This window comes from Mytilus edulis, chromosome 7 (genome assembly GCF_963676685.1).
Source record: "Mytilus edulis chromosome 7, xbMytEdul2.2, whole genome shotgun sequence".
Lineage (NCBI taxonomy): Eukaryota > Metazoa > Mollusca > Bivalvia > Mytilida > Mytilidae > Mytilus > Mytilus edulis.
Window position 1 is genome coordinate 7,010,480 of NC_092350.1, and position 16,783 is coordinate 7,027,262.

General features: G+C 32.3%; 1 protein-coding gene across 2 annotated transcripts in view; it reads left to right on the top strand.

The window, feature by feature from the left end:
- LOC139529831 (uncharacterized) overlaps positions 1-16,783 on the top strand; it is an 81,485-nt gene that overhangs the window by 46,202 nt on the left and 18,500 nt on the right. For both annotated transcript variants that reach the window (XM_071325740.1, XM_071325741.1), the window contains exons 6-12: positions 3,680-3,988; positions 6,142-6,420; positions 8,580-8,822; positions 12,758-13,045; positions 14,454-14,556; positions 15,112-15,167; positions 16,534-16,748. In XM_071325740.1, coding sequence (XP_071181841.1) covers positions 3,680-3,988; positions 6,142-6,420; positions 8,580-8,822; positions 12,758-13,045; positions 14,454-14,556; positions 15,112-15,167; positions 16,534-16,748 — 1,493 coding nt within the window. The remainder of the gene's footprint in view (positions 1-3,679; positions 3,989-6,141; positions 6,421-8,579; positions 8,823-12,757; positions 13,046-14,453; positions 14,557-15,111; positions 15,168-16,533; positions 16,749-16,783) is intronic.

A 16,783-nucleotide genomic window follows, 5' to 3' on the forward strand; every position in this document is an offset into this window, starting at 1 on the left:
ATTTAACTTGTAAATGCTATGATTTTATGATTTTAAAGTTCTTGATATAGAAAACAATAACTATGCTTGGAAGTTATGCAAAAATCAGATGTTAGAGTCATCTCTACAACATTTTAAGTGAATTTATATCTCAAACTGGTATCTGCATACATACAACTATTGCAAATATGGCTTTGTTTGAACACTTCTAGTATATATAGTAGCTAAATTGTGTCAGATATATGGTTGCAGATGAAACTGTTGTGACAAGAATTCTAAATTGACCATTTGAGGCAGAAAATGTGTCCTTCAATTGACAAATAGGCATACAGTAAGATGTGGACTGGAGATAGAGGCTGGATTGGATACTTTATATAATCTTGAATGTTGTAATGATTGACTGCTAAACATTACATTTATGATATTCTGATATGCTTTCAATATGTTATCAAAACAGTTTTTAACAGGTTCTAGGCATTTATTTTCAGAAAATATGCAAATAGGGTAAGCTGGCAATAATTAAAGACTTGATTTCAAATTCTTTAAAAAATTGAAACAGGGGAGGGGGTATAAATGTATAGTAAAGAAAAAAAAGTATACACAGTGATTTCTTTAAGACTTTAATTCTGAGAAATGAGTATTAATGTGAGAAAAACTGATTTTAGAGAGTTTTCTATTTGAATAAATGTCTGTATAGGTTGCACTTTGTAAATACAGCTGTTTCTCAAAACACGCCTATTTTGGGGAGTAATTGTATATTCATAGAAAATTGATTTTGTTTACATACTGGTTCCCAGTTATGCTCTCTGTGTTCCATATCGCAGAGACAGAACTTGGGAATGTTACCAGTAAATAAACACGGTATGGGGTTTTGCATTGTTGTAGGCCGTACGATTGCCTGTAATGGTTCACATCCACTTCATTTGAACTTTGGTAGATAGTTGTCTCATTGGCAATCATACAACATCTCATAAATTTATATTGGTTAACATGTTATTGACCCAACTGAAATACCAGTCTGTTAGTACAATTGTTTTGTCTGAAAATACGACTAATGCCGACTAGTGAAAATACTTTTTTGTATTGAAGACTGTTCACAACAAATGCATTATCCAAGCTTAAGGATGCGAAAAATACTGTTGAAGAAACACCTTTAATTTTATGAACATAGTATCTCCCAATTGATACTAAACTTACAGCTCGAATAAGAGAACTCGTCAGTTTATGTTTCTTTAACAAAAAGAGCACTAGACGCTTTAAATATCTAGTTTTGGGCAGGAATTCAGCTTACTTTGTGAAAAAAACATAGAGTCAAGGACAAAATACACCGAGAGTATCACTGCCATACTGGACTTTTTAATTGACAACATATTTGTTGAATTTGGAGGTTTGGTCTTCCAACAGACTATTGGAATCCCAATGGGTACCATTTCCGCTCCTCTTCTTGCAGATTTGTTTTTATATTCCTATGAAGCAGAATATATCCAAAGGCTTGTACAGAAAGGAGAAAAGAAATTAGCCAAGTCTTTTAATTTCACCTTTCGGTATATTGATGATGTACTGTCTCTGAATAATAATACTAAACTTGGGATGATCTCAGGTGCTCCGGAATGGTAAGCAGATCCTGCTCCACATGTGGCACCCGTCGTGTTGCTTATGTTATTACAAATCCGGTAAACAGTCTAATTCGGTAGGTCACATTAGTGAAAATAGAAAGGGTATTGTAGTTACGACATAATGAACATATCCGATATCATCTGTGAAACGGTTATTCCATAACGGTCAACAAACTCGTGATGGCGTCCGTAAAATTAACGAAGGGATGATTTCAACTTCACCATTTGGAACTCTTTGTTAAATAGCAATGACAATTTATGACCGTGCAGTTTATAAGTAAAACTTATATTGATATTTTCCTAAAGGAGGTGGTATCTTACATTAATCATATTGACTGTTCTGTAAAATTCCGTTGTAGTCCTCATTTCATATGTTAAGGAATATCTTCGTTACTGATGACTATGAATAATTTCCGATTGTCGAAACACATTTCTGTTTTCTTCGGTGACATACAACGAATGCCATTTACCACTGAAAGTTAATCTACAATGACAAATATGACGGGATGCAACTACTAGAGCAAGACCTGGATATCCCTCCGGAACACAGAAGAACACAACCGGATTTTAGCGGGCTTTGTTGATTGGGTTTTTTTGCGCATTATTCTCTTGACTGTTGTTTGTTTTATCGTAGTTTTTTATTTTATTTTTGATGTCACTGATATTGTTATCCTTGGCTTTCAAATATTCGGTTTTCAGCGTTCCTGATGAAGGTAAATCCAGAAAAGTGTTTCAGACGCACGCACTTCATCACGTGTTGTTTTAATTTTTTTTTAGAGTATTTGGTCGATACCTTTGCTTATGGGCAGTCAGTACTTCGGTACTGACATAAGTTATTTAGGTTCTTTTAAGTTATAAAGCTCTTCAACTGTTTCGGTTCTTATACTTCATTTGCTCTCAAATACTCGCGATCGACTTTAATCTTTCCTTATAAAGCTCAAACTAGAAAACCGCTGCGGAAGCAGGACACATGTTATTTATAACGGAATGCTTTTATCATATATTTGAAGCCGCAATTTTACCTTGCTCTCCTTCTATATGACTTGGCACCGACTACGACTTTCATAGATATAGGAGGATGTGGTATGAGTGACAATGAGACAACTCTCCATCCAAATAACAATTTATATTAGTAAATCATTATAGGTCCAATTCCCTCGTTTTAAAAGGCTGTAACTCTCTTTATAATGATTGCAAATTTATAAAGTGGTATATATGGATACCTAAAAGACTACTCTTTCAAATTACAGCAATGTTAGTATTATACAACAATTATGCAATCAATTATAATGTAAACTGTGTCTATAAAATTTTACAAGAAATTTCCACTTTCAATTGAAATTAGCTTCTTTATGGATATCCCGAGAGGGTAGGTTTTATTATATGTTTTTTTCCTACAGCCATTATCTACAAAAGGATGTCTCAGATTTTGGATAGAATGTATAGATCAAATTTTACACCTAATCAATCATTATCTATTTTTATGCGGTAATGATGTTTACACTAATTACAGATTTATGCGAGTATGGAATACGATAGCGATAATTTGAGACACCCTTTTGTAGCTCCTTCTCTGTCGATAAAGATTTCGTAAAAAAAATCCTGTATAGTTATAGAGATGATAGAGCTAAATTCATTCAAGTGAACTGACCAAGATTTTGCCATTCATTGCATGATAATTGATTACATAATGATTGCATAACAAAAATAATGCATTCATTTAAACGAATAATCTTTTATCTATCTATATATTCCGCTTTTATCAATTTATAAGAAGTCTTAAGAAAGTAAAAGCATTTTAAAGGTTGGAGATTGGAAGTAAACAAATCTTTGTATCGTGCTACCTTAAACTTACAATTGAAATCCTGAATATGTAACAGAAGCGTAATTATTGAAATATTGTTTTTTTCTATCATAACTATCTTCATACATATTTTCTGATGTTTATTTATTATACAGTTTCTACGATTTTTTGCGATTTTTTTTCTTTTCGTATTTTAGTTTTTGTCATGGGGTTGAATGTTGATCTTTATTCTTTGATTGTTACATTTGTGTTTAAATGATAATAAATCATCCTGATTCAGGAAGGCCAGAACTCAATCTTCCAGAGAAATATGAGAATCGTATAGGATCTGATGCTGAATTAACCTGTTATATTTATTATTCCTCCCCTGTTATACATAACGTTGTATGGAAAAAAGGATCTACATCAACTACTAATCAGGTGGAAATATCAAAAAGTGATAGATATGATGTATCGGTTAATTACGGTGGTACGTCCATATCGCGGCTGAGAATAAAATCCATCAATAACGAAGATGCAGATATTTACAGTTGTATTGCTCAAAACAAATATTCAGAAGAGAAAAAATCAACTACATTATTTGTTGGAAGTAAGTATTTTATTACTCAGTTTACGATGGATTTTTTCATCTGATATATATTAAGTTTATCGCTGCTTTTTGTCTATCATTAGGATGATGAGTTAATTTACCTTGCTCCTGTGTATGGATAGCACAAAATCGGAAGTTAAATCTGCAGTAACAGTACAGCTAACATCTATTACATCGTGTTATACTTGCTGTTTTGGGGGCTCAAATATAGTGACGAAGCAGTCTGATTTATTTATGTTTAGTCTTCATTTAGGTAATTTTCCGATTGATAAGCAAGTCGTATCAATTAGGATCTTAATGAGGGATGTCTAAGTTTCGCTAACGGTACATACAATGAGACTTGTTTACTTTAGAAACGTAATTATACGCCCTTGTGTTGAATGTAAAAACGTTATATAAGGAGAAATATCACGAACGATGCAGTTCAGTTGGGAATACATGATAAATGGGTGGTCACATTTAGGCCGTTTGTTGTCTTTCATTTGCAAAATTTGTTGAGATCCTTTATACTACTTGTTAAACTGAATTCAATTGCTTCAAATGAATACATACTGTCTAACAGACGTATCTCCGGAAGATCATCATCTGGATTATGCATCTATTAAAACTAATATCCAATATAAACACTCCATAACTGAAGCATCGTTTCATAGTTAGATGGTTATGATCTAACAGGCGCTGTAAACTATATTTGATTTGCACAAACGAGAGTGTCTAGTAAACCACGTGGACACCTATTGCAATAGAATAAATATAAACTCGCTCCAACAATTGACACTGTTTCTGATACAACTTTTGTCCAGTCTTTTGTTGACTGTTATTGTCGTTTCGTCGCGTTTATGTTGACCATAGTAGTTTTTGTTTAATAATTGATTTATGTTGTCTATATGTGAACTGCTCTTTCCATAATTTTAAGACGTATATATAGTGACAAAGTGTATAGTATAACAGATGTGAATAGTTTTCAAAGGTACCAGGCTTATAATCTAATACACCAGACGCGCTTTTCGTCTACATACGATTCATCAATGACGATCAGATCAAAATATTCATAATGCCAATCAGGTACAAAGTTGAAGAGCATTTCAAAACATTATACCAAATACGGCTAAGGTAATATATGCCTGGAATTTCCGTTGGGAGATTTTGTATAAAGTACATACATAAGTAAACGTATGTAAAACATCATTTAAAGCGACTTCCTTACAAGATCTCTTGCAATCTATGTTTATGTTATTCAAAATATGCAATATTAGATTGTTTCACGAAAACAAATCAAATAATTCACCAAGATTCTTCAAATGATGATTTATAAAACATACGCCAGTATTAAGTGTATGTTTCAATTATTTCGAAATATTCTTTATTAGAGGGTCAAAGATGATAAAAGTCTTCATTATATGACTTACTGGTTTTGTTTGCAATACTTTCATGGATATGTTAAGTGAATGATGTCAAAACATTATTAGAATTTAAAAGTACATGTTCCTAGTTCACTACAATTAGTACATGCTTTGTTTTATGTTTCCATTTTTATCACTGATATAAATTGAAGAAAGTTCTTATCTGAGGCAGATAACGTTAGCCTTATTAGGTACAACTTTGTGTAACTTGTGATCGTTAATGCTCTCCAACTTTGTAGTACTTGTTTTGGCTTTCGAACTTTTGTGATCTGGGCGTCACTGATTAGTCTTGTGTAGACGAAAATCGCGTCAGGCGTATTAAATTATGAACCTGGTACCTATTGATATCTATTATTTGTGTGTTTCTCTGTCCAAAATGTTCTCCCATTTATTTGTATTGTAATTCTGTCATGTAAAGTTGTCATTTTAATTTATTTAACATTGCCATAAAAGCGGGAGGTTTAGATAGCCACAAAACCAGGTTCAACCCAACATTGTGTTCTGAAAATGTCCTGTACGAAGTCAGGAAAATGGCCATTGTAATATTATATATATATAGTTCGTTTCTGTGTGTGTTGCATTTTCTTGTTGTGTTTCTGTGGAGTCGTAATTCTCATTTCATGTATTTCCCTCAGTCTTAGTTTTTAACCCGGATTTGATTTTTTTCTCAATCGATTAATGAATTTCGAACAGCGGTATACTACTCTTGACTTTATTTTTCATCATACATTAATTGTTTTTTTTCCACAGGTCCTCCTTTAGTGAAAATCAACCAGAGACACCACATCATTAGAGGAGGTTGTAACTTGACCATTAATGTTTTAGTTAGGAATGCTCATCCGGGTTCCATAATGAAATGGAAACACGGGGAAGCAGAAATATTAAATAGCACTCATAAAATATTTGGTAGTATAAATAACCCATTTCTTACAATTAGAAATGTCGAACCCAATGATGAAGGGAATTACACACTCTATGTCAAGAATGGTTATGGGGACCACGGTGATTCTACCACATTGAAAGTTATTTGTGAGTATTTTTCCTTACATTGTTGTTGAATTGTTTTAGAAGTTATATTTTTTTACATGTAGGAGCCGATAGTTCAACATGGAATACCAAGACAATTCTTACAAACCTTGAGCTATCCATGTCGTCAATGAGTTAGTGTATTAGGGTTAAATAACTTTATTCATTCTTTGAATTAACTTATTTGAATAACAACGGCACAATTGAGTGCTCGTTAATTTTTTAGCTTGGGGTTAATTAAGAATAAGCCGTTTGATTAGTATCCAATGCAACAATTTGAATCCCTATTAGACTAAGGTTAATATATACTTTCTTTCTATTCCGTTGTGTATTATTGTTCTGATATGTGTTACTGCCTTTTAATATTATGTCATATCCTTGTTTTTTAATGGAATCTGTTCAGATATACAATTCATATCAAATACATTTTGTCACACAATTGATTGACTCCATTATAGCAAATTTAACCTACAAATTTGCAATGAAACAAATACATTTGTAATCATCTTTAAACTATTAAGTTGAATTGTCCACTCTTTACGATGTCTTACTAGCGTCCGTTTTGCTCGACGATCATGTTATAATAATTGCATTAGCTTGTGTAAAGTTTGTTTTGTAAATCATATCGACAATTAAAGAGGAAATTTGTTTCAAGACGTACAGTCGAGTAAATAACGAAACCACAGTTTGTCTCTGTTTTTACAGATTAAAGTGTTATACCCCCCCCCCCCCCAAAGATGGCATAAGAATATATTTTATTATCCGTCAGTCGATCTGTCAGTTAGTTAGTTCATTATTGATTGCAGATGCTTACTAAAATACTTAACATTGGTAACAACCTTACTAGGATAAATTGTCAAATGTAATGAGATGAAGTTATTTTTTAAGGTCTGTGCGATAAAAATTTGCTCCGCTGAGGAGCCAAACATTTCTAGAATTTAACTTGTTTTCTTAACCTACTTTTTGGGTTTACATGACTGACAAATATAATTGGCGAAGCAAAACTTATATGGCTGTGCATTTTTTGCTAAGACCCTTTGAAAGTACCAAATTTTGATGATTTTCCGATTTGCATCAAATATTACCCATTTTAAGGGCTGTGTTCGTGAAAAAAATCACAGTTCCACATTAAACTTGTTTTCATACATTCTATAATGATGAAGTGTATCAATCTGAATAAATTTACTTAAATTTTTTTTAGGTAGGTGTTAATATAAGAAAGTTTTATCATATTTTGATGCTTTTTCGTGTCAAATTTACTATTCTGTCAATTTTTTAATTTGTATTTTTTTTCTCTGTTTTAAGAACAAAATGCATATAATTTCAACCATTTTGTTATAAATGACTGAACAAATACATATCTAAGAAATTTAAAAAGAAAAAAGTGATATAGGATATATACCTTCCTTGTAAAATCATTTCTTGTACTTCTCACCCATTTTCACAAAATTTTGGCAAAAAAGACTAACTTGATTGCTTAAAAAATTGAAAAAATTAATTACTCAAAAACTGATTGATGTAAATACACTTTTTTTTCACAGAGTTAAGTTTGATTATAACAATTTTAAAATGTATTGATATTTTCCACTTGTACATGTATCACATGTTTTGAAAAAAAATCCGGAACGAGATTTTAACGAGACTGAAATGTGAAAAGATTACATCCTTAAGATTCAAGTAACGACAACTGGACTAAAATTTGGTTTCAAAATGCTAAATCAAGTACTATCTATGGAATTCAAAACTTTTCATGATATATGTACACATTCAATAATAAAAGACTTTACTTTGATTTATTTTCACTATCTGCACAGAAAAGTGGTTTCCCAGTGTTTGAACAGAAAATACATGAGGGATTGAAACCCTGTTTGACCGTATGGGCACACCACCTTTTGATGTTACTTTGTTTAAGGTCAAGCACAAAGTTACAAAATAAAAGACTGTCATTTGTGCCAAAAAACACTGGTTTCTGGATGTGTTAACAGAGGATTTCTGCTTTATCATTGATATGAGGTCATTTTGAATAGTAGGATGAAAATGAAAATTCCTCTTGATTTTTTTAATCATAATTGACATAGAGGCAAATGGTATGCTCACTAAAAGTTCATATTTTGAGGACTGTATTATGTCGATAACTGGACTGTGTATAATATCATTTGCAGCTGCTACGATCAGAGGAGGCCTTAAATTAATAAAAACGGCAAATGAGTCAATCACAATACAATGTGAAGTTTCTGGTGGAGGTCGGATTATTTGGCGACAAAATGGTAAAACAATGAAAATAGTCAATCAGCAATCACTGCATATCAACAAACTTAATCGTTTAAATAGAGGAAACTATACATGTGAAACAAGTTTGGAAACTGTAACTGCACTGAGCAACATATTGCAGCTTGAAGTAAAAGGTAAAACGCAAAATGTAGTTAGTTCAAATTTGTTAAAAGACAGCACATGTAGTTGAATGTTGATTAAAAGGTAAGCATCTTCTGTTTTTAATTCACTCACCATTCGAATCAACACACAATTATAAATAAGGTAAGTATTTGTGGTATAAGTGTCACTGATACAATTTTCCATCCAATTTAAAATGTATAAAACGTAAAAAGTTTTAGATCAAAGAAGGGTTCAACAGGTCCGAGTACACAGTCATCGTCCTTTGATTTTCGTTGTCCACGAAAATAGAGTCCCTAGTGTGGATAGTGAGTTACTTGCCAATTTTTTTAACCTCTTCCAAATGTATTTCGCTTGTATTATGCCTCAAATAGCAAGTAGGGGGATGAAATGACACTGTAAAAAATATGTCATGAAATTAGGAGTAAAGTGGTGATTTGGTCCAGCTTAAAAAGGTTAAAATAAACACTTCGGAAGCTGTCAAAAGATTTCAGGACACCCTAAACATAAGATTGTCTATATTTTGAGTCGATGAAGATTTCGATAATCTTAGAATGATTTGTCCCAAAAGTAGTACTACACACTGTAAAAATATTATTATGAAAGCGCAGGTGAGGTTTTTTTTTTATTTTCATTTATTGTCTAAAAGAAATGCACTACGACATAACTGTGTACTTGGAACAACAGGGATATACTCTTGATATCGATAATAAGATAAAAATAAATAAATGTGCAGTGTGGAACGCCACATCTGTCTTATCTGGATCTCTGATAATTCTTTATGTTGTTTTGTTATTACTTGATGATAATTTTTATTTACATGATATGATTTTGATATAACGTTATGAAGTTTTAATATATATACCACAATATGGAATAGTCATTACGTAATGATATTTTGATATTACACGAAAGGTTTCGTATTGACTTGATATGTTTTTGTCATTACTTAATATGGTTTTGTCATTACTCGATGTGGTTTCAGCAATTTTAAATGTGGTTGTGTCATTAAGCAATGTAATTTTAACATAACTTGATGTGTATGCGACTTTTCATAATGTAGTTGTTTCATTACATGATGTGGTTTTTTAATTACGTAATGATGATTTGCCAATTCTTTATATGGCTTTAACATTATGGTATGTTTCAATATTTCATGTGGTCCTTTAATTCTTTGATGTAGTTATCACATTACTTGATGAGGTGAAACCATGCGACCATTTCGGAAAAAAGTGGGTTTTTTTCCATATATCGTTTTGTTAATGGTGGATTTGTGTCGCTATCCATTTAGTAAAGGTTCAAATTAAAGTTCGAATTGTTGTTCAGAGTTATTTTTTATGTAAAATGGAAACGTTAGAGAAATATAAAAAAAAGTACTGAACAATTGCCAGTTTTACACAATGGCGATACATTAATCGGTAATAACAAATAGAAAAAAATCTGTAGATGCTCTATCTTGATCTTGAAGAATAACTCCTTTACATATTTTATAGCATTTCATGGAGTTTTACATATGTATCATGCCAAAACAGTATAATTCCGTTATATTAAATGCAAAAAAAAAATATTTTTCAAATAAGAAAATACAGTATGATTACCATTGAGACAACTCTCAACCACATATCAAATGAGGTAGAAGTTAACAACTTTATGTGACTGTGTAGTCTTCAACCAGTGAAAAAACACATACCACATAGTAAAATATTAAAAGTCCCGAAACCAAAAAAATTAAAAAAAACTTAAGAGAAAGATAACGATCTAAATTATGAAGACGTCAACGTTACTACGTACGACAGAGTATAGCTTTGGTGTGCCTCTACATTAAGATCACAGCTTCGATACAAGTAAAAAAATGTGTACTTAATTGTCAACAAATGTGGCACTTTGAATCAACCAACTTGAATGCGGTGGATCGGATTGAGCGACAAAGGACCAGTTCTATCAAATAAGAATTCTCCGATTTTTTTAACGTTTATGATCATTTGAACACAAACGAAAGTCAATGTTTTATTTTTGTAAATTTGCTTACTCTGTTATACATGTACCTCGCACTAATTGGAAAAATAATAATTTTTGGAACATCTGTTCCACAGTTAACGACGGATATGTTCAAGTTGTCCCGTCATCATTTCCTAGAATGTGAACTACTAAATCAAATCAAATCACTGGGTTTCTCATGGCATGTTCACGAATAACATGACGAATGCCATACATTGATAAGAATCTAACCCTGGCGGATCATCCGGGATCACCCACGATTGATTCATGTTACCAAGTCTTATCGATCTTATTAGTTCAGCCAGTTGAAACTGTTTTTGACATTATTTTACTTATTTTGTACTGTTACACTACAGCCCGACGTTCGGTTATTGTTTAGTGCTCACAATAATGTTAAGCTTCGCCACGTGCACCTTTTTTATATGCCTTCCGAAATTCATGCGCCTGTAATTCATAGGGTGTCGTGGTCATTTTTAGTCGTGTATTGAATGCTGAACGGTTGCTTATATGATTGCTTACATCAACTGCAATTTAACTCTGATGAATAGTTGTCTCATTGGCAATCACACAACTTCTAACTTTATATCACTTTCTATGTTGTGTTTTGTAAACAGTAAATAAAAGTAACATTATTTATGTTTTGTAGGCATACCCCCTTTTCAGAAGCCCGAGCAAAAACCCTTGATCCTTGATCAATTATCATTGATAACTTGTTGAATTTCAATATAAATGAGACTTAAATTCGAGGCTTAGTCCAACTCTACCTGAAAAGGTTACTCAAATTCGAAGTTGAAGTCGAAAAATAACCCGACCGCTACCTTTAATGTGACTTAAACTCGAATTTCAACTCGAAACTCAATGCTAACTAGAAGTTTAATTATAATAATGGCTTGCAATCTAACTCGAAATCTATAAATAACTCAATTTTAACCCGAACTTTAATTTGAAATCTAATTGAAGGCTACACCCATCCTGGGCACATAAAACATGAAAATCTATTTAAAAATAGATTTAACTTCTCCGAGTCACATTATAGGTGTTTGAGGACAGGATCCTATTATGAGTCCCCCTACCCCTCCCCCCCCCCTAGTCGCTTCCCCTTATTATCACAAATCTAATATATATGCTAATATACCATATTTTTACTGTAAATATGCATGTTCACTATCAACGTGAATCTTGACTATAGGGCGAAGCGAAAGGTTGCCAACATCACTTAAATAAAATTGTTAAAACGGTATTATATTACATCGGGATATCCATATTCAATAAGAAAAATCATCTGGGAAGAGCAAGGACTCGTTGATTTAACTGGTAAGTGAAATTTTATTACATTTTAAAACAATTGTTCGTGACCGTTGCCCCAAATTCTTGAAACGAAGTTGGCAACCTTATGCTATATAAGTATATATATGGTACAAATAAGTGATATATATATAAAAAAAAATCTGAGATTTATGATAATAAGGGGGAGGGACTATGGGGGGGGGCTCATAACAGGATTCTGTCCTCAAGCACCTATGAGTCACATGGTTTCAAAATCATATTATGTAAAGACAAAATATCATCAAGTAATAATAAAACAATATAACGTAATATCACAGTTACACATTAGACAGCTGTGGTGTTCCATAGTTCAGAGTTAAGACCACTATAATGAATGGTATCTAATGCATACATGTTCATGACATGACAAAACATGAAACAATTCAAACGAAAATACCAAAAGATGTATTACAAATCAAATAACGAAAATATATTTGTCAGTCAGCAATCTCCTTTCCGCATATATATATATATATATACAATATTGTTAAATGTACATTTGTGTGATATATAAAACAAAGGCCGTTTTGAAATTAAACGAACACTTGTCATGCGCTCAAATATTATTATTGCATGAACATTGTTAAATTCTGTAAGCATTGAAATAATCAGTATAAATTTACAGATATTCCACTCGTGTCTACGCCTAACAAAGAATTTGAGATGAGAAAAGGACTTGACATCGTACTCCCATGTCGTCATGAATCCTTTCCAGCACCAACAAATGTTTCCTGGACAAGAAATGGTGTTAGAATTTCTGTGCCCAGTTCGACGAAATATAACGGAAGTACCATTGGACGCCCTGCATTAATTATATATGGTACGACAGAGAATGATGCTGGGACCTATGTTTGTTCAGTTTCCAATCCCATAGGCACTGGATACAGTAAACCACTTCAACTTCAAATAAGAGGTAAACTATTTAACATGTTCTTATGAAGAATCCATCAATTGAAAATATTAAATACCTCATTTTGGTCTATATATTTTTTTGCAAACCTTTATTGTTATTTCGTCTGTACTAAAAGGCTTTCGGAAACCAGTAAAAAAGAAAGACTCGTCAAAGGTTGATATTTGATATGCTAGACGCTTTGTCTACATATACTTTTAAGTGGCGCTCAGGTCACAGTCGAGAAAAGGTTAAATTGGAAATCAATATCTAAGTTCAAGAGCATTCAAACCAAATAATATTAAAAAGCAGACAAATCAAGACTGTTTCACTTGGTACGATCGTTTGAATATTTTCTTCCTAGTATTATATATTTATAAGGTATATTCAATAATCTTGATTGTTTTATACCGTAAATTCATTACATTTTGTTAACATTCACAAGGCTAATAACCGTCGAAGACCCATTTTGTATCTGACTGAAATTATAATGTTTTGTTTATATACGACTTCCCTTTTAAACATGTTGAAAACTAACCATCTCATATCGAAGTCACTCCTGGCATATGACGGAAAGTGCAGGTTGTAAACCTTTCCATGCTTATCATCACGCGTTCACTTGTGACTACCGAGATCGCTTCCTTTCATTACTCGTGCAGGTGGTATTGCTACATTGAGAGACGTCTGGTGTTCATTCCATCTTCTGAATTCCTTGTTTTAATGGTTATGACGGTACCGAAGAACAACTTCTTCATGTATGAAAATCAGATTAAAAAAAACTGGAACGACTATGGGTCCCATTATGGCCAAATCTTATACAGTATATGTATGTGTACTCTGAGTTCAGTATTTTTGTGATTTTTCTTTTTAATAAGAAATAAACTTATTGAATTGGATATCAGATATAAAATCGAATGAAAAGAAGATATTAAAAGATAAGTATCAATTACCCTACATGTAGTCAAAATTGTACATAGTCGCACAACAACAATATCAATTTTTCGGAAGGATGGTTGTTTCGTATATTTGATGAAAAACAATAGTTATCAAAGGTACCAGGATTATAATTTAGTACGCCAGACGCGCGTTTCGTCTACATAAGACTCATCAGTGACGCTCATATGAAAAACAAAACTGTTCATATGTATAGTTTAAAAAGCATTTCATTCTACACAAATTCATCTCAGGAAATAAATCGTATGTGCGATGTGTGCTATATGTCTTGAACCTTTGTTCTCAATTGATGCCCGGCTTACCTTGTTTCATAGTGCTTGTTCTGAGAAAACTGTATATTTATCCAAACACACATAATTAATTGTAATATAAGCTTCTTTTACAATACCAGAATTGCGACCTTTGTATATTTATTTCAAAAAGATGCCAATTTGTGTTTATAGTTAGACTTAAAAATATCAATCACACTATAATTCAGAACCAGAAAAACAGACTTCACAAGCAGGGGCAGTTGCTGGAATCCTTGTAGCTATCGTGATTGTCGTTGTTGTCGTAGTTGTTGTTATCATTTGGAGGCGGAGGTTTGTATTGTGTAATGTTGAAGAAGTATTATTGTTTTTTTATGTGCACTAAAATGTGTTGGTAACCTGTCGAAATTATTTTACCAGGTTAGCTAGAAAGCTGCGTAGAGAACAAAACGAATGACCGTCTATTCATTTGCAACCATTAAAGTCTGCAAAAATTAAGGAGCATATAGTACAAATGTGAATCCAGTAGAATTCAAAATCATTCTTGTACAAATTTGAACTCCAATATGTACTGAGAAATTAGAATTCTGGTTAATTCAAATAAAACTCCATTACAAATCAAAATTCGTATATCTTCTTGTAAAAATTTTATAACCTAGATTTATAGTAAAGAAACATTGGTTCTACTAGATAAGTAACTATAAAGATATACATTATTATAGATTGTTTAACTTACAAATATAAACAGGTTTAAAATCAGAAGAAGAAAAAAACACTTCGTATCCCGTTCAAACAAAAGTCGTAACCATCAAAATTGTGACGTATAAACCAGTTAATGAAGACATTATATAAGAAACAAAAGGTTTAATATCTTGGTTTATTTTACAGAAAACAAAAACCCGGAACACCAAAAAGAAGTACAGCTACAGTTTCAATGCACCGAGGTAAAACGTTTAAAGTAGTTCGATCGAAGAATTGAAATGAAACAACAAATTAAATGAACAAAAACACTTTTTTTATTAGGAAAACTGGTTGCGCATTTATATAAAAGGTACAGAACTCATTTTTCAAATTTTACTTACTAGGTACTTCAAGTCGTTTTGAACACAAAATAACAAATAAAACCGTAGTAAAATGCTTTTGGAATATTGTGAGAAGTAAAAAAATACAATCAACATAGGAATGGTCTAAAAACGTAAATGGCAAGACAATTTTTCAACCCTGGATTTCAGGTAATAACAAACAGAGACACATCACTGGAATGCTGGACTAGTGATGTATATTGTTAACAGCAGAAAGTGCAATTTGTTAATGAAAAAAATTTAAGATAAGACAATTTTTTTCAAGAAACTGCACACAAGTGGGATGCTTAATTCCGAAGATAAATTGAACTTGAAGAAGAAAATGCATAGGAGGCGCTTTTTTCATGTGCTTGAACTGGTTTTTAACAGGCTATTTTCTTTGAAAAAGATAGCATGATAGTCAAAGGCAAATACATCCTTCTATACAATAAAACTTCAAATATTTTGTCCTCGAGCATTTTAAAGAGACGTTATCCGTTGAAATGCGTATATGTTACCCTTCTGGAGCACCTGCGATCACCATCAGTTTTTGGTGGGGTTCGTGTTGCTTAGTCTAGTTTTCTGCGTTGTGCCTTATGTATTAGTATTTGTCTGTTTGACCTTTTGTTTAGCCATGGCGTTGTCAGTTTATTTTCAATCTTTGAGTTTAGACTCTCCTTCTGGTATTTTTCGTCCCTCTTTTTGCAATTTATTTGGTATAGTTTATGTTATAAATGACGTTATGAAACTGAAAATTAACAAAAACATATCAACAATGACATTTTATATCATAAATGCAACCCATAATGCCTACTGACATTCTTCATATGTTATTAAATTGGTGCCTTGTATGACGATGAATTGCATTTAATTGGTCATCAGAATATGACCAATCATAATCTAACTTTGATTTGCATTGCGTATCTAAAACATATAATAAAATAAGATAATGATATATGATTTCAATGAGACAACTAGACACAAGAGATCACAATGTGAATTAAAGCAACTATCGTGGGATCTTTTACAATGAACAAAAGCCAAGCTGAGCAGTAAGTTAAAAGAAATGTTTCGTCATGACAAATGTAGTATTTATCGCCAGTGACAATAAACATCAATGTCAGAAATATGAAGATGATCAAACTGTTTCTTGGGTATAATCAGAAATAAATGTGCTTTAGTTTGTTCTCAAAGAGCGAATTTGTATTATGCAATAGTTGTTTGTATTTTCTACAATTAAACATTCTAGAACGAGGTGACAGTGCAATTGGACTGCACTTTAATAGCAGGCCGATGTCTTCTGTACCAGCCGATGATAGTAAACTATCCACTAAACCCGTAGTAGCAGGTGATGCCGAATACTATAATGTATCGGATGTAACTAGCACATGTATTAAGGTGGATGACCTAAAAACGTATATTCAGAAAAAACAACGACATGAAGAACTTAAAAAAGAATATAAGGTATTCCATAATGGTTAACTTATGTTCTCCTGCAT